General features: G+C 37.7%; 1 protein-coding gene across 2 annotated transcripts in view; it reads right to left on the reverse strand.

Annotated features, from left to right (window-relative positions):
• The window catches only part of LOC150085601 (organic cation transporter protein-like), a 302,555-nt gene that overhangs the window by 61,116 nt on the left and 222,611 nt on the right, over nt 1–18,828 (reverse strand). Inside the window, exon 10 of one of the 2 annotated variants that reach the window (XM_090373384.1) lies at nt 12,550–12,686. The exons of the other annotated variant lie outside the window; for it this stretch is intronic. Within the exon in view, the coding sequence (XP_090229510.1) occupies nt 12,550–12,686 (137 nt within the window). The remainder of the gene's footprint in view (nt 1–12,549; nt 12,687–18,828) is intronic. 2 annotated transcript variants of the gene reach the window in all.

Consider the following 18,828-nt stretch of genomic DNA (forward strand, 5'->3'; position numbering starts at 1 on the left):
GCGAGTGACCAACTCACAAGTTCCAGTCAATATCTGGAAAGTTAAAACCCCCATTATAAGACATTCTGATTTACTGGCCCACTCTATTTCTCTGCAGAATTGCTCATTATACTCATCAGATTCATTAGGCCTATAACACACACCTACTCTCATTTTTAATTTCCCAGTGCTTATTTCACACCAAACAGGCTCGACACTGCATTGTCCACCAACATCAACTGGATGCACTTCCTTAGATTTTGTGTGTTTCTTAACTAACAGCATAGCCCCTCCTCCCTTTCTGTCTTGTCTATCCTTCCTGTACACATTGTATACCCCATATTCCAATTCTTCACTGCTTTTATCTGTATGACACCATATTTCTGATATCCCAACAATATCTGTCTTTGATGTCTTGACTAGCACATCAAGTGCATCAGAGGCTGTACACCAATGCTACACTCCTAGCATTGGTGTACATGCAAGTAGTATACATGCACCTGTTCCTACTCTTGGTTACCCTAACACAGCCCATGTATTTACTTGTTCCACTATGACTCCCAACAGTCCTGGAAATCTCCATTACCTTGCTTTCAGGCTGCTGCTCATTCTAATAGAAGTTGTGCAAGAATCACTTTTGCTCTGCCTGTTGCTACTGTTAACCTTTTAGTCTGTGCACCACCCAAAGCTGGCAGTTTTCCGACCCACCTAACACTGCCTCGATAGCATCAGTAATATTCTTGCATCCTTTCTATTTAAGTGTATCCCATCTCTGTAGCAGTCTTCTGTCATCAAGCACAGACAAGGCTGAAAAAAATTCTACCCCCCCTCGAACCTTGCACAATCTCTCCAGGGCTGAATTGACCGACAAGGCTCTCATCATATACTCCTATCGTGTCTGGGCAGAATTGCAGACACTTTCACAATCAACCCTAAATTGCAACTTTTTTTCAACATTGACCTGTACTTGTTGAGTAAATCTGCAGATCTCTTACTCTTAATGTCATTAGTTCCAACGTGTACAACATCACCTTTTGTGCCTTAAAAGATGATATCTGCTCTACAATGTCATGAACCTTTGCCCCTGGCAGACATACCCTGGTCCTGTTCCACATATCCTTCTTGCATAGTATATTCCCTACACTATAAGGTATATAGTGTAATAAAAAGTACACTATAACAAAATTTTAAAAAACCTGAGTGATAGACTTATTGGGAATTTTTTGTCAAAATAGTTAAGATTGTCTTAGTTATTGCAGAATGATCATAAAAAAGCTAAGTGAACATAATAAATTTAATTATAATGTAAAAGATGGTCGCAAAATAAAAATAAAAAAATTATAGTTGCTTTTTGTTGATGTTCTCATTTACAAAAAAAAAAAAAAAAGGAATAATTAAAGTCATCATCACTCATTCTATAATCATAAAACACTGTTACCACAAACTACTGTTTATGCTTCATGTTCTTCTTCCTCCTCATAGTCAGATAAGTGACCTAGATCAATGAACCTTTTTTGAGCTTCTAATACCTTTAAAGAAGGCATGGTGAACTGGGGGGCATGTATTTGAGAAGGTATAGCATGTTTCTTTTCTTTAGAAAGTTCAGCACTCTAGGATCATCATACATTTCTTGTCCAGTGCTTTTCAAGCTCTTAGGTTGACCCTCCTTATTGGGTTTGACATTCAGTTCCCTAAAGGGATGTCTTCATCCAACGTACACTTGTAGAAAATCGTGAATGGGGTTTCCTTTTTCATAATGGAGCCATTGTATTTTCAACCAGTTTGCTACATTTTCACCTTCAACATTCTTCTTTTGTTTTGTCATGTCTTTTTCAAGAGCTTCTGTTTTCAAAAAAGTAATCTTGTTGCATCTTTACAACCATAAACCTGATATCTCTTCTGGCAGACTTCATAGTATTATACTATCCATCCAGAACACAGATAATCTTGTTTCAAGCTTGTTTCAATGAGCCCAAAGTATGAGTCATTTGGAGGGTAAGAGCAGCCAGAAATCATGAATTCTATGACTTCAATTGAAGTTTCTTGAATCAGTTTCATTAATGATAAGGATACCTTGATATTCTGATTTTGGCCAGTGCATATGTCACTGTATATCATCACATGCTTTTTTTTTTGTTCAACTTAATATGTTTAGTCAGGTAAGAAGCTATCTCTTGTGAATCTCTGGATGCAATGGTCTCATCCCAAATGTACATGTAGCCAAGGTTATTTGTGATGTCATGCAAACCTAAATTATAGTAGTACATGTTGCACCTATAGTAGGCCTCAGAAACACTTAATTTTGGGAATGGCAGGGCTTTTTGTAAACCTATCATGATTGTATAGATGTTGGAATTTCCTCGGTCACCAGCCCTTTAGTTGATTCCTTGCATTCTCTGCTTTTGCCAAATGCAAAACATGTTGCCCTTCCAAAATCACCTGTCCTTTCTTTGTCCTTTTCTCCATCAATTGACTGTTTATACTTGTCACAGGCCTTGCAAATGTCCTTGCGAGGAAAATGAAAATGTAAATTAAATTCTGTGTTGAAGACATGTCTATAGTAATACTCTTTAGGAAGTTCAGTCTCTCTTTGCTCACATCATTCACAATAAAGCACATACATTTTTTTTTATGTTCAGATCAGGTCTAAGGAACTTCCTGTTCGGATTATCTTTTCGAGTGTAATGGCTTTGAAATGCTGGGAAAATATAAATATGATCTTTAAGTAACTGTTTTTGTTTGTCAGTTATCTTTTGTGCCGCTACATGTTTACCCCTTAAATCTTATCCTGCAGACTTCCCCTTCCTTACTTTTTCTAACGCTCTTGTCACCCTTACATATTGTGGTATTTTCTTTTTGAATGTAAGACAGATTTTTACAATGCTTTCCTCCCTAACTGCCATTCTGAGGCCACCTTTGCTTTATAGGTTCATGACATATAAGACTGCATAAATATGCATTCTGTCGAGAAAAATCAGCCATGGATATAAAATTATCATATTGCTTTCTCCTTTCCTCTTCTGTTAAGGACTCTATGCATATTTTTTTAAAACCACAATCTGTTTTCAAACTGCTTACACTCAACAAGTGTTCCTTTTGAGTTCACATATGCCTGACCTGAATTGCAAAGTCTTCTGGCTACAGCTCTTTTTGACTCTTTCTTTTACATTTTCTAGGTCTGAAGGAAGTTTCGTGGCATGCTTCTTCTACTTGGTTGGCCTCTTGACGTTCTCCATTTCTCGAGATTTCAACTTAAAATCCCCATTTATTGAGATTTCAACTTAAAAAGACACCTTGCTACATGAAAACATGAAATGTGAAAAGACATAACCTCCATCATACAAGCTTTTTAGGAACAGAATGGTGTATGTCAGATTTACTTCACTATGATTCTAAACCTTTTGTTCATATTGTTAACTATTCAAAATAAGTGCTGACATATCTTGGTTAGAACTGCAACTCTGACTTACTTTGCTATGAAACTAAACAGTGGACACCTAGAGAAGGCAGGAAATATGAACAGCTCATATATATAAAATTACTGACTACACCACTATGATTCTCAACACCCCATATATTGATTGGAAATTTTCTATCATATTTCAAATTCGCATTTAGGACAAAATGTCTTCCTTCACTAAAGGTTGCACAGGGGTTTTGATATTTCTGGGGTCGGGATGGGGTTCACCACTGTGATCCTGGAGTATTGGACTTCCTGTGTGTCAATAGTGAGGAACACATTATGAGTTTTAAATTATTTTAAATTATGTAATCTGGTTTTAACGTATCATTTCGTAATTTATTAGCATAAGGAGAATTGGTAAAGAAAAAATCTTACTGACTGAATAAAAGGTAACTCCTTGTTTATTTCTAAAAAATTGATTAAGTTCTGTCCACATCCTTGGTTTATTAGGGTGTTGCTTATTGTTAGTTTTGTGACTGAGTCCAAAGCATTTTCATAGTTGATGAGTGCTATGCATAATGGAAGGTTATGTATTTATTGTGTTGCCTCAAGTACTGTGCCTAGTCTTCTTGAAAGTATCTTGTAAACCTTGTAGAGAACTGGCAATAGGCTTATTGGTCAGTAGTTTTGTAAATTTGCCTCGTCACCTTTTTTTTTTTTTTTTTTTTTTTGTGCAGTAAGATTCCAAAGTAACTGTAGCATGGAAAAATGGAATTTTTCCATGCTACAGATACTTTGTTAAGTAAAAGCAATTTGAAAATAGTTTGGCTAGAGCTTTTCATACTGGCTGGCCTCCAGCTTTCATCATTTCAAACGTGACTTTATTGGATACTGCTGCTTTGCCATTTTTCATTGATTTTATAGCATTTTATACGTCTTCTAGCAGAACTTCTTGTACAATTTCTGTATCTGACGTTGGAGCCAGTTGTTGCTTTATATGGATATAAATATTTTAATAAAATTCTTCCACTCATTTTAGTATTTGTTGTTGCACCTTCTTCAAGCCTCAAAGCGAACATCTGGCTTTTGTGTGTAACCATTTTTCATTTTGCTTTTTTTTTTTAGCCCTTGATCTTGCTCTATTGTTCTTCTGATGAGATCAACGTTGAAACTGCACATTTCTTCTTTTATATGCTTTCTATGGTCTTGCACATTTCAACATCATGGAAAATGTGGGTTGGTCTACTGGTGTTGTACATGGTTATTCTGATCAATCCATTGGTTATCATACTTGATATTCAAAAAGTGAGAAATATCATGGAAAATGTGGATTGCTGTACTGGTGTGCATAAACCATATCCTCTGCCAATTTTCAAGGGGTCTACCAATATTTCCCACAAATTGTGTACTTCAGAAAATTCAGGAATGCCATTCCTGAAAGTTTTGCTGGTAAAAAAAAAAATAATAACCATTAAGTTTGTCCCAAGAACACCACACCAAACATTAAAGGAAAAGTAATAATAGTAACTACTGATAATCATATATGAGTTTTTCTGAAGTCTTCCATTTCTTGTAAAACATGGTTCATCTGTAACCAGGTGACTTGAGAAAATGTGGATCACATGTACATTGAAACGAGCAACTGACGAAAGTTTCTACAATTATTCTTATCTTGTGGTAACTTTCTAGTATGTACTGTGAACTTTCTAATGTACTGTGAAATAGATACAATCGACCTGAAAGAAGTCTGTTACTTGGAAAGAGATACTTGTACACCAGGAAGTATCTGCTCTTCAACATTTGCAGTTCTTCAAAATCTCTAATAACTTGGTAAAAATTAACAGATTTGTAGTGTTTCCCCTAATATCAGTTTAAGAAATGTTAACATTAGCATTAGTAGAGGTATATGATGCAAGAAAGCAAGCTTATGCAGAATCAGCCAAAAAAAAAAAAAAAAACCCACTCCCATTTAACCCCTCTGTTCATTCCAAATACCTGTCCAGCTCAGCCTTCAATTTATTTAGGCTATCAACTTCCACAACAAGAGATGGAAGTCTGTTCCACCAACCAATTACCCGTGGGCTAAAGGCAAACTTCCGCACATCTATCCTACATTTGTCTTTCCTCAATTTGAATTTATGCCCTCTCAGGTGATTATTCTGAGCAAGAGGAAGAATCCTATCAGCATTGAGTATGCTCAAACCATTCAAGGCTTTGAATGGTTTGAGCCATTCAAACACCTCAATCAGATCACCTTTATACACCTCAATCAGATCACCTCGCAGGTGTCTAGTCTCCAGACACTGTAATTTGCAAAACTTAAGCCTTTCTTCATAAGAGCAACCCTTTGTACCATTCACTAATTTTATTGCCCTTCTCTGTACTCGTTCCAGCAGCTCTACATCCTTCTTGAAATGAGGCCTCCAGACCTGTATACAGTATTCAAGGCTTGGCCTGACCACTGCCTTATACAAGGGGATAATCACCTCCTTATCCCTGCTACAAAAATTCCTGTATATCAATTGACAAGACACCATGAGCTACTCTTGCAGACCGTCTACACTGCTCAGAAAACTTCATATCTGCCTGCACAATTACCCCCAGGTCCTTTTCGTTCTCTACTACTGTCAGTGTAGTAACACAAAGTTGATATGTTACTCTGGGGTTACTGTTTCCCATATGTAGTACTTTACATTTGTCAATGTTAAACTTCATTTGCCACCTCTCAGCCCATCTGCTCAACTTTTCTAGATCCTGTTGCTGCAGCATACTGTTAGTAGTGTCCTTAACAACCCTGCCAAACCTTGTATCATCTGCAAACTTGGACATTAAGCTTGATATACCATCATCAATATCATTTATAAATACAGAAAACAATAATCGACCCAACACTGAACCCTGAAGGACTCCACTAATAACATTAGTCCACAATGAGCAGTGTCCATTGATGACCAGTCTTTGTCTTCTCACCCTCAACCATTGCTTTATCCATAGCAGCAATTTGCCTCCAATGCCACACTGCTCCAATTTGTGGAGCAGTCTTCCATGTGCAACAGTATCAAAGCCTTTCTAAGATCCAAATATATAATATCAAAGTTATTCCCTGCATCCAGTTCCTTTGTGACCCATCATAGTATCCAATCAAATTGATCAGGCAAGACTTTCCCTTAACAAAACCATGCTGTGTCCAAGCTATAACTGAAGTCTTGTCTAGATGATCCTGCAGTGCTTCTTTAACTAGTGCCTCCATTAATTTTCCTGGAACAGAAGTTTAACTAACAGGTCTATAATTACTTGTGTTGCCCTTTGATCCTCCTTTGTGAATTGGGGTCACATTTGCACATCTCCAGTCCATGTTGTCATTGTTGTTATCATTTGGTTTTTAAGAGCATTAGCAACTAAGGCCATATTGCTCCAGGGATATGCGGTCGTCATTCCCTGACCTTTCCTCATCCTCCGTATTTGGTGGTCACGGGCATCTCCAGTCAATGGGTACCTTCCCTGAGTCTAAAGAAGCTCTCATAATTATGGCTAAGGATTTGCTTTCTTCCTTTACTGCCTCCTTTAATATAACTGTATAGATCCCATCCAGCTTTCTTATGTTTAACTTCAACAATTTCTCCTCCACTTTCCTCTCAGTTATTACAAAATCATCTAGCTCACTGCCAGAGTTTACTTCACCTCTGGCATTCCCCTCCCTGAATAACTCTTCATGTGTGAATGTAGATGCAAAATACTCATTTAGCTTGTTAGCCACCTGAGCAGGATCATCAACAGTTGAACCATCACTATCCAGTGGACCAATCTGATTCATCCCTTTCCTTCTAAAGTTTACATAGGTAAAGAACTCTTTTCTGTTTTTCTTTGCATCCTTTGCCAAGGATTTCTCATAATCTGCCTTCGCCTGCCTAATATCCTTTGTGACTTAGTTACAGACCAGCTTATATCTATCATAGGCTTCCATGTCACCCATTAATTTATATGTATTCCATGCATTTTTCTTCTCTGCCATATGTCTCATTAGTACATCTGACATCAATTTAGGACTAAACCTTGAACAATGTAGTACTCTGAAGCAAGAACCAGTAGCTATGGGATCTGAAACTCAAGTAACTAACATGCATACTCTGTTACACAGATTATTCAGTGTGAGTAACATGTAATTCGGGAAACATACTTTGTAAAAAGGATAGGTGGAACAGGACCAGGGTATGTCAGGCAGGGGCAAAGGTTGATGACATTGTAGAGCGGATATCATCTTTTAAGGGCACAAAAGGTGATATAGTTGTACAGATTGGCACTAATGATATTAAGAGTAGGAGACCGGTGGAATTACTCAACAAGTTGAGGTCACTGTTGAAAAAAAGCCGTGAATTAGGGTTGAATTTGAAAGTGTCTGCAATTCTGCCCAGACACGATAGGAGGGAGTATATGATGAGAGCCCTGTTGATCAATTTGGCCCTGGAAAGATTGTGCAAGACTCAAGGCGTAGAATTTTTTTCAGCCTGGTCTGTACTTGTTAACAGGAGAGACTGCTTCTACAGGGATGGGATACACTTAAATAGAAAGGTTGCAAGAATGTTTGCTGATGCTATCGAGGCAGTGTTAGGTGGGTCGGAAAACTGCTAGATTGGGGGGATACAAGGACTAATAGATTAACAGTAGCCAATGGCAGAGGTGAAAGTGATTCTTGCACTGCTTCTATTGGAATGAGCCGCAGCCTGGAAAATAAGATGCAGGATATTTCAGAGACTGCTGGGAATCACTGGGGTACAAATAAACACATGGGTTGTGTTAGGGTAGCTAAGAAAAAGAACAGGTGCATGTATACTTGCGTGTACACCAATGCTAGGAGATTAGTAAATAAATTTGATGAATTTGAGCTATTGCTCAAAACATCAAAGGCAGATATTGTGGGTATTTCAGAGACGTGGTGTCACACAGATATAAGGAATGCAGAACTGGAATTTGGGGAGTACAATGTCTACAGAAAGGATAGACAGGATAGGAAGGGAGGAGGGGTTATGCTATTAGTTAACAAATACATAAAATCCAAGGAAGTGAAGCCAGTCAACATTGCTTGACAGTGCAGTGTCGAGTCAGTTTGGTGTGACATAAGCATTGGGAGATTAAAATTGAGAGTAGAAGTGTGCTATAGGCCTAATGACTCTGATGAGTATAATAATCAACTGTACAGGGAAATAGAGTGGGCCAGTAAATCAGAGAGTCTTATAATGGGGGATTTTAATTTCCCAGATATTGACTGCAATTTGTATGTTGGTCACTCACACACTATCAAGGCTTTTGTGGATTTATTGGATGATTGTTTTCTAGATCAGCATGTTCGGGAGGCAACTAGAGGGAGTAATACTCTTGATCTGATTATCAGTAGTGATTCTTCATGCATTAAGATTCTGGAAATAAAAGAACCACTAGGTGGCAGTTATCACAGTGTGCTGAAGTGGGATTTACTCAAAGAGGTAACTACCATCAGGGGTAAAGGGAAGGGTTATTGCTTTCCTAAAGGCGACTACGATGGACTGAGACAGTATTTAAATTCTATACAGTGGGACGAACTGATGATGTTCCCAACAGCAAATTCAAAATGGGAAACATTCAAAGAACTTATCTTGGAAGCTACTTGGATTTTCATACCAACTAAGAAATATTGTTCAAGGTTTAGGCCTAAGTGGATGTCAGATGAACTAATGAGACATATGGCAGAGAAGAAAAATGCATGGAATACATATAAATTAACATGTGACACAGAAAACTATGATAGATACAAGTTGATCTGTAACCAAGTTACAAAGGAAGTTAGGCAGGCAAAGGCAGATTATGAGAAATCTTTGGCAAGGGATGCAAAGAAAAACAGCAAAGAGTTCTTTACTTATGTAAACTCTAGAAGGAAGGAGATGAATCAGATTGGTCCACTTGATATCGATGGTTCAACTGTTGATGATCCTGCTCAGGTAGCTAACAAACTAAAAGAATATTTTGCATCGACATTCACACATGAGGAGTTATTCAGGAAGGGGAAAGCCATAAATGAAGTAAACACTGGCAGTGAGCTAGATGATACTGTAATAATTGAGAGTAAAGTAGAGGAGAAATTGTTGAAGATAAATACAAGAAAGGCACCTGGGGTAGATGGGATCTATCCAGTTATATTAAAGGAGGCAGCAAAGGAAGTAAGCAAACCCTTAGCCATAATTATGAGAGCTTCCTTGGACTCAGGAGAAGTACTCATGGACTGGAGATGTGCAAAAGTGACTCCAATTCACAAAGGAGGATCAAAGGCGACACAAGTAATTATAGACCTGTTAGTTTAACTTCTGTTCCCGGAAAATTAATGGAGGCACTGGTTAAAGAAGCACTGCAGGATCATATAGACAAGACTTCAGTTATAGCTCAGACACAGCATGGTTTTGATAAGGGGAAGTCTTGCCTGACCAATTTGATTGGATACTATGATGCAGTCACAAAAGAACTGGATGCAGGGAATAACTTTGATATTATATACATAAACGCAGATGGATTGGAGGCAGATGGGCTGAGAGGTGGCAAATGAAGTTTACCATTGACAAATGTAAAGTACTACATATGGGAAACAGAAAACCCCAGAGCAACGTATCAACTCTGTGGTACTACACTGACAGTGGTAGAGAATGAAAGGGACCTGGGGGTGGTTGTGAAATCTTAGAAAGGATTTTGATACTGTTGCACATGGAAGACTGCTGCACAAATTGGAGCAGTGGCATTGGAGGCAAATTGCTGCTATGGATAAAGGGGTGACTGAGGGGGAGAAGACAGAGTGGTAATCAATGGACACTGCTCATCGTGGACTAATGTTATTAGTGGAGTCCCTCAGGGTTCAGTATTGGGTCCATTATTGTTTTCTGTGTTTATAAATGATATTGATGATGGTATATCAAGCTTAATGACCAAGTTTGCAGACGATACGAAAGTTGGCAGGGTTGTCAAGGACACTACTGACACTGTGTTACTGCAACAGGATCTGGAAAGGTTGAGCAGATGGGCTGAGAGGTGGCAAATGAAGTTTACCATTGACAAATGTAAAGTACTACATATGGGAAACAGAAAACCCCAGAGCAACGTATGAACTCTGTGGTACTACACTGACAGTGGTAGAGAATGAAAGGGACCTGGGGGTGGTTGTGCAGGCAGATATGAAGTTTTCGGGCTGCAAGAGTAGCTCATGGTGTATTGTCGATGATATATAGGAATTTTTCTAGCAGGATAAGGAGGTGATTATTCCCTTGTATAAGGCAATGGTCAGGCCACACCTAGAGTACTGTATACAGGCCTGGAGGCCTCATTTCAAGAAGGATGTAGAGATGCTGGAACGAGTACAGAGAAGGGCAACAAGATTAGTGAATGGAACAAAGGGGTGCTCTTACGAAGAAAGGCTTAAGTTTTGCAAATTACAGTGTCTGGAGACTATGCACCAGCGACGTGATCTGATAGAGGTGTATAAAGCCTGGAATGGTTTGAGCATGCTCAATGCTGATGGGATTCTTCCTCTTGCTCAGGATAATCACCTGAGAGGGCATAAATTCAAATTGAGGAAGGACAGATGTAGGATAGATGTGCGGAAATTTGCCTTTAGCCAGCAGGTAGTTGGTTGGTGGAACAGACTTCCATCCCTTGCCGTGGAAGGTGATAGCCTAAATAAGTTTAAGGCTCAGCTGGACAGGTATTTCGAACGAACAGAGGGGTTAAGTGGAAGTGGTTATTTTTTATTTATTTATTTATTTTTATTATTTTTTTTTTTTGGCTGATGCTGCATAAGCTTGCTTTCTTGCATCAAATGCCTCTACTAATGCTAATGCTAATTCATGAACAACACTATTCATATTGGTGTTGATACGCATATTTAGTAGTGTTTAAAGTCCTTTATACAGGGTGTTTCAGTTAAACGTTTCAGAACTTCTAAGAGGGGTAAGGTACATCCTGACAACTCGAAATCATATAGCAATGTGGGGTCGGAAATGCTTTCCTGAAGCGGTATTGTACACAGAAGTCGTCGTGCAGCACAGATTCGATTTTCGGTCAATGAATGGGCCGGTACTATGGGAGATCACCTCATCGGACCTTACCTGTTACCGTGTCGTCTGACCGGACCTATCTACTTGATCTTTCTGCAGCAAGTATTGCCACAACTTTTGAGAGATGAACAGATTTCTGCATCGACGCAACAGACAATGTGGTTCCAACACAATGGAGCCCCTGCCCATTATAGCGGAGATGTTCGTAACTACCTGGATGTCACATTTGGTCAACAGTGGATCGGACGTGGTGGTCCCGTGCGTTGGCCTGCTCGGTCACCCGACCTATCATGTCTTGATTTTTATTTCTGGGGTCATATGAAATCGCTAGTTTATGACACCCCTGTTGACAATGCTGAGGAGCTGGTTGCAAGAATCGCAGTAGCTGCCGAAGAAATTCGAAATTCGCCTGGAGTATTCCAGAATGTTCGGATGTCCATGCGTCGGAGATGTGAGGCGTGCATTGTAGCCCGTGGAAGAAACTTCGAACACTTACTTTAATCCATGTACCTTTTGCTTCTTTTCATGTATTATTAAAACGATTTCTCACTTACGGTCTCTTTTCTTTATGGTGCTTCTGTGTACAACACCGCTTCAGGAAAGCATTTCCGACCCCACATTGCTATATGATTTCGAGTTGTCAGGATGTACCCTACCCCTCTTAGAAGTTCTGAAACGTTTAACTGAAACACCCTATATACAATCGTATTTTCATGACATGAACATAATGTTTTGCTGTTTTATATTGTGTAATTATCATTCATGTTTAATAACTGAGAAATAGACTTCTGAGACATATTTATATGAACTTTTTTCTTATTTTTAGGTGTAGGATATGCTCCCACAATTGTTTGGAGTAATTTTGAGACATCCTGTATGTGCAAATATATGGTTCCACGAGTTTAAAAAATCTGTTTACTACAATGGCTGAATATAATATGCAATATGACATGGTACAAATAAACACACAAAAAAAAAACCCCACCCATATGTAATCTGTATAGTTCTCAGAGAAGAATGAACGAAAAAAGCATATTATATAAAGAAAATAACAATTAAGAGCTACTGCAAAATCAACTGATGTAATTCACCACTCACTGTGCTAATTCCTCCACTTCCTCCAATGTTTCAGGTAACTGTTTTTCTGATGTCTCTGATAACCAAAATGCATAAATGCCAGCTAAAATAGAAGCTACTCCAAAAATGAGCATTGGCAGTGGCTTGTAAAATTTTCTCTGATAATGGAAGAAATATAAAGCAGAAATAAGAAGAAATGTAATCACATACATGCTAAAATAATTCATATTTAAGGACATGAATATTAATACAAACTAAACTTATATGGTAATTTTAACAGCAACTTACAGTATTTGCAGATTATAATATTATATTTTAATTACAATTGATACTGGCAATCATTGATCAGATGGAACGTTTCTAGATAGTTTAGGAGTTGGCATTTAATGGATTTCTCGATTACTTTAGAAAGAGTAGAAGTAATTGCAATGGGACGATAATTGGATGGAAGGGATTTGTCACCCTTTTTTAGGAACTGGCTGGATATGAGCAAATTTCCAAGCAGAAGCAAAACACCAGTGGAATAAGAAAGTGTAAAAAGGCAACACAGAGCAGGAGTACGCTCAGGAGCACAGGTTTGAGAACAAGTGTAGAAATATCATTGGGACATGGCACTTTCTTAGCATCAAGACTCTTCAAAATTCTTCTGACATCCTTTTGACAAATACTACAGGGACATTGAATGGAGTGTACTGGAAATGGTAGGTGGTGGTTTACCAAAGTCATCAATACAGGAGTTAGAAGAAAAGTGCGATGCTAGCAAGTTAGCTTTTATCTTTAGCTGAGGTGGTAATAGAACTATGTGGTTTTAACTGAGTTGGGAGTAGAGACAGGCAAAGGTTGTAGCCAATAGCTTTGGCAAGAGACCAAAATGCTTGACTATCATTTGGACAAGAAGAAAGTTTTCTACTCTTAGCCTCTTCAAAATCTAGTTTGGACTGATTAATAACCGCTTTACAATTGTTGCAAGCTTTGGTGTAGGCACAAAATTAATCTGGAGATCTGGATGCAAGCCAATTGCAATAAGCACAACATGCTTAACTTGAACAGTCTTGGCACATTTAGTGGAAAACCAAGGTTTAGATAAAGAACAAGATTTTTAGGTGGAGATTAGAATAAAGGATTTCATCCTGACAAGAATAATTTCACCAAGACGATTGTGAAAATATTAACATCAGAAGATTTAAAACAGTAATCCATCCAAGGAAAAGAGGAATAGAAATAGTGGTTATTTATATGGTGGTTATACAGTGGAAATACCTGCAAAATCTTGCAGGTCAACCCATTGTGCATTATTGTAATGCCAAAAAAAAAAAACATGAGGTTGAGAATGGCCACACAAGAAAGGCTCCACTGTAAAAGAAACAATCACAAAGTTGTGATCTAAGGTTCCTAGACCACTTATTGTGAGTGTGTACCTGGAAGGGTTGTTTGTGAGAAAAAGATCAAAAATGTTGGCTGTGTGGTTAGAATTGTTTGGTATTCTAGTAGGTAAATGAATAATCTGTGCAATGTCATTAGCAGTGCTTTTTTTGGGATGGTACGCAACGGTATGGTGTACCGGCACCTTTATTAACAGTGACGTGTGACATTTGGATGCATTTGTAATATTCCGTAAATTTTTTTCACATGTTTATCTACTATTCAAATAAGCTTAAAGTTATTTAACTAAATTTACATTTTTTACTGTCTATTGTTAAGATATTTTCTATACAAAACTGTATAACCATTTTTATAATTCTAAATTACTCAATCGAACCTCTGTTTAACGAAGTCCTTTTATAGCGAATCATTTTGAATTCCCCTTGGAAGTTACATTTAAAATACTTTCCGTTGAGCGAGAAAATTTTCATATAACGAGCGGATTAGGAGAGAATTAACTTGGTATGCACTGTTCGCATTTCTGGCCTTCAGGCAATTAGTGCTGCTGCGTGAATTAAGAGAGCTAAAGGGATTACCATTCTGCAACTTAGTGGTACCTGGTAAAACCTATCCGACCACCTGTCCCACATACGGAGAAGTTGCGCTCGTCAGCAGTGAGCAGATCACGGTGTATTCCCAATGGGCTCTGGTCTACCTTTTACTGCAGTGGTGTCTAAACATTTCCCTTACGGGGGCCATATTCAAAAAAATTCATAGATTTCTTTTGTGTGTTACATTTTCCGTATCTTGTTGCTTCTAAAAGTAAAATCGAAAATATTTGAAAATTTTATTAAGTACAATACACAATTACATTTACTGAACAAAACATTTAATGAGAATTTTTTTTTGATAATTAACAAGATTTAAAATGCTGTTTCAGTTCACTTTCTGGGCGGGCCGTAAGTTGGACACCGCTGTGAATCAACTGTAAGAGTCCCGTTCAAGAATTAGAAAAGTTATTTTCTTTTACCCTGACAAATAATCATTTGTTGTTTTGAGGAAGTGCGTTATCCACATTTTTCTGTAAATTTTCCTTATTTCTGTTTACATGGTCACAATACCTGAATATCCGAATGACACCGACATTTTGAACAGTCTCAAAAAAAAAAAAAAAAAAAGAAAGAAAGAAATTTAAGAACTAGTGACGATACAGATGATGAGAGAAGGAAAACGAGGACAAACCTTCCAAACGTGAAATGTTGGCATTTGGTGAAAATGAAGTTAGAAAAATTGTCAATTAGGTTACAGTTAAATGCAAGAGATACAATTCGGGGATTTCGGGAGTACCTAATTGAAAAGATGGTTTTGGAAGAATTGAAGCATTTGATGGCCGCTCTGAGTATGATACCAGTTTCATCGAGTGAATGTGAACGAGGATTTTAACAAATGAATCTGATTGTCAGCCCAACCAGAGCTTCGTTGATGACAAAAACACTTCCTTCACTACTGTTTCTTAAAATTTCAGGCCCACCTGAAATTTTAAGAAACTTTGCTGGATCAAAGCTGACCCGCTTTGATCCAGCAAAATATATCAATTCGTGGCTGCTTCGGAAACATCATTCAGCAAGAGACACAAACAGGAAGAAAAGAAATCGGCATAGGGTGTTGGTTGAAAACTTAATAAAAATTTGGAATATTCTACAAAAACTTTATTATGAAATTATTTTTACTTATTTTGAGGGGCCATAGTCGAATGAAGGACCCTTAAAATGTCACTTGGTTGTCTGTCTGTCACAGCATTGTATCTCTGGAACGACTCAACCTACTGACTTGAAATTTTGCATGGGGTTGTACATCGTGTGGGCCAACATAACACCATATTGATCGTTGTTGACAAAAATTTGTCTGAGAAATGGAGGGGGGGGGGTTAAAATGTTTTCGACAACCTATAGCTTATTATACACCGTTGGAAAGAGCTCAACGAGTATGTTTAAAATATAATTTTTGTGTCCCCCCACCTCTATTTCCGTCATAATGGAGTAAGAATTTAAAAATCACATTAGCTATGCGTTATTCGATGCTTATCAATGGAAAACTATTCCAATTGAAATCTATCATTTACTTTTTGTGTTAAAATTAAAAAAACAATTTTCTATTGCACTTCGATAGCTCACTTCTTTGTACTAAGTAACTGTCCTTTTGGTGACAAAAAGGTTGCTAAATAGTTAGTTAATAATTCTATAAAGGTCATCTATAAATTTTGCAATGAGAAGTATTTTTTAACAATTTTCAAAGCTGGAATTTTCCCTGCAAGGAGGTACTCAGAGAGCCACTGTTGAGGCAGCGGTGGTGGGAACGCACCTGCGCGAAGTCTTGAACGGCCCTCACCTGCCAGTCACTTCTCCCACCCTTGTCATTCACAACTGGAAAGACTCAAATAGACAACGTTTTCGTTAGTTCCTCAGTTTTAGGCCAAGCCGGGGTACTAGAAACTTTTTTCAGTTACGATAAAGCTCTCTATTTGAGATACTACACTAATGACCAATCGTGACTACAGACCCTTCATCCTGAGTGCACAGCACTCAGTAGTTGACCGATATATTTACTTATTTTATTCACATTTTATTTATTCTTTTATATACTTTAATAAATTTATGCTTAATAAACTGTGTTAATATACTAAATTTGTTGTTCTTATTCCAAAAACATTACTACGAAAGTAACAATATCAGGAAAAAAAATTTTAGAGTACTTTTCATATCCTTTTAATTTTCATTTTTTTATATTAACAAAGAATGAGTATTGGCACCTATTCTTTTAAGAAAAAAAGCACTGGTCATTAGTAATAGCAAAAGTCTCAGCATCTTGACCAGCTGGAGTTGTGAACAATAAAATTGCCACAGAAAATTCCCCCAGTTAGGAAAGTTGAGGTTCGCAAAGAGAGGAAGTCAAGAAGTTCCCAGTAATCAGTGGAAATGGGAGAATGATAGAGGCAACAGGGAATTTTTACAAAATGGGATACAGAGATTTTAGAATATCAAAAAAAGGAGATTTAAGTCTCTGACAGGTTGGTTTTTTTGGTGTTTATTGGCGCATTGACAACAGAGATTATAGTGCACCAGTTCATTTGTTATTTTATGTTCTTTGTATGCATATTCATTCTCTATATCTTGATCAAATGCATGGGAGTTAAATATTTTCTGTGATTATATACACATCTTTATTTATAGCAGATGATAGATGTTGATCGTCTGCATGAATCTGATACATGTTCCTTGTTGCCTAAGATATCTTTGAGGGTGATGTTTTGATTTGCTTTATATAATGATGAGAAAATCTTCTGTCAAAAATTTTCATAGGTTGGGCATTCTATCAGCATATGTTTGATTGTTTGGGTAGTATTGCATGTTTGGCATGCATTAAATAGCCATGTGTGATGTGTGTATGTCCAATTCGTAGTCTGGTCAGAACGACTTCCTCTCTACTAGATTTCCTTGTGCACGTTTTCCAATGTTCAACTTTTGGTTTAATTTCACATAATTTATTTGAAGTTTGTTTTCCAGAGTTCTTGCCATTGTGTTAGAGAGTGATTTTGGATGATTGGTTTGTAGTCCTTATACGGAACTCTGAAAGATTGTTTCTGGGGGTTAGTTGTTGATTTTGTGATTCTGTCAGCTGCTTCATTTCCTTTTATCCTTTTGTGTCCTGGCATCCAGCAGAAAAGTATTTCTTGTTTTTCTTTTGTTAAGTCTGTTAATATCTCTTTAATTTGCACGAGAACTCGATGGGTTATATTGTTTGTGGTTTGTATGGCTTGTATTGCACTTAATGAATCAGAGTATATTACTGTTCTCAAATGATATGTGGTTCTGAAGCGCTCCAGAGCTATCTGAACTGCTACTTATTCTGCAGTGCAGACACTGCATTCTTTTTGGAAGTTGGAGTGCCAGGGTAGTGTCTGGGAATACTGCTGATGCTCCCACATGGTTCTCTGATTTTTATACATCTGTATATATTGGTACATGGTTGGAATATCTAGTTATATGTACTGCATGCAGTTGTTGAAAGTTGATGTCTGACAAATTATTTTTATTCCAGATTTGTGTGGAGATTTCACAAGTTGTGGAGTGGTTTATCCATGGTGGTATTATGTGCCCTTCTAGGTTTGCAACATTATCTATGTTAAGATCATATGTTGTCAGCAGCTCTTGTAGTCTGATTCCTAGGGGCTTGTTTGCACTTTTGTAGTTCCTATATATGTTTTCCCATTTTTGTGAGAATAGGGATGTCCAAGTTGGATGGTCTCTTGTGGATCTTATCTTGTATGCATACAGTAATCCCAACTGTTGTCACCTGATGAACAATGGTAGTTCATTAGCTTCTGTATACAGACTGTATGTAGGTGATGTGTGGAAGGCTCCTGTTGCTATTCATAGTGCACTATGGTGAGTTGGATCTAACCTTTTGAGGGCGCTCTTTTTTGCCGATGCATAAATGGGTGCTCCACAATCTATTTTTGACCTTACTAGTGTTTTGTAAAGGTTGAGCAGGGTATAACAGTCTGCTCCCCCAAGATACTGATGTTAAGACTTTAAGGATATTGAGTCATCTCATACATTTTATTCATAATTGCTTTATATGCTCTACGAAGGTTAACTTGTTGTCCAAAGTGAGTCCAAGAAATTTTACGTTTTGCTTAACCGGTATTCTGTGACCTTCTATTGTTAGTTCAGGGTCGGGATGTAAGTTTCTTTTCCTACAGAAATGGTTGCAGGTTATTTTTTGCTGTGAAATTCTAAATCCATTTTTCTGGGCCTAACTACTGATTTTGCTAATTGTGCATTGTAGTTACCTTTCTATTGTTACCATATTCTGTGCTTGATACAATATACTGAAGTCATCTACATATAGTGCATGCGACACCGTGGGTGGCAGTTG

The sequence above is a fragment of the Mastigoproctus giganteus genome, chromosome 5, assembly GCF_048544385.1.
Source record: "Mastigoproctus giganteus isolate SK-2022 chromosome 5, ASM4854438v1, whole genome shotgun sequence".
NCBI classification, from domain to species: domain Eukaryota; kingdom Metazoa; phylum Arthropoda; class Arachnida; order Uropygi; family Thelyphonidae; genus Mastigoproctus; species Mastigoproctus giganteus.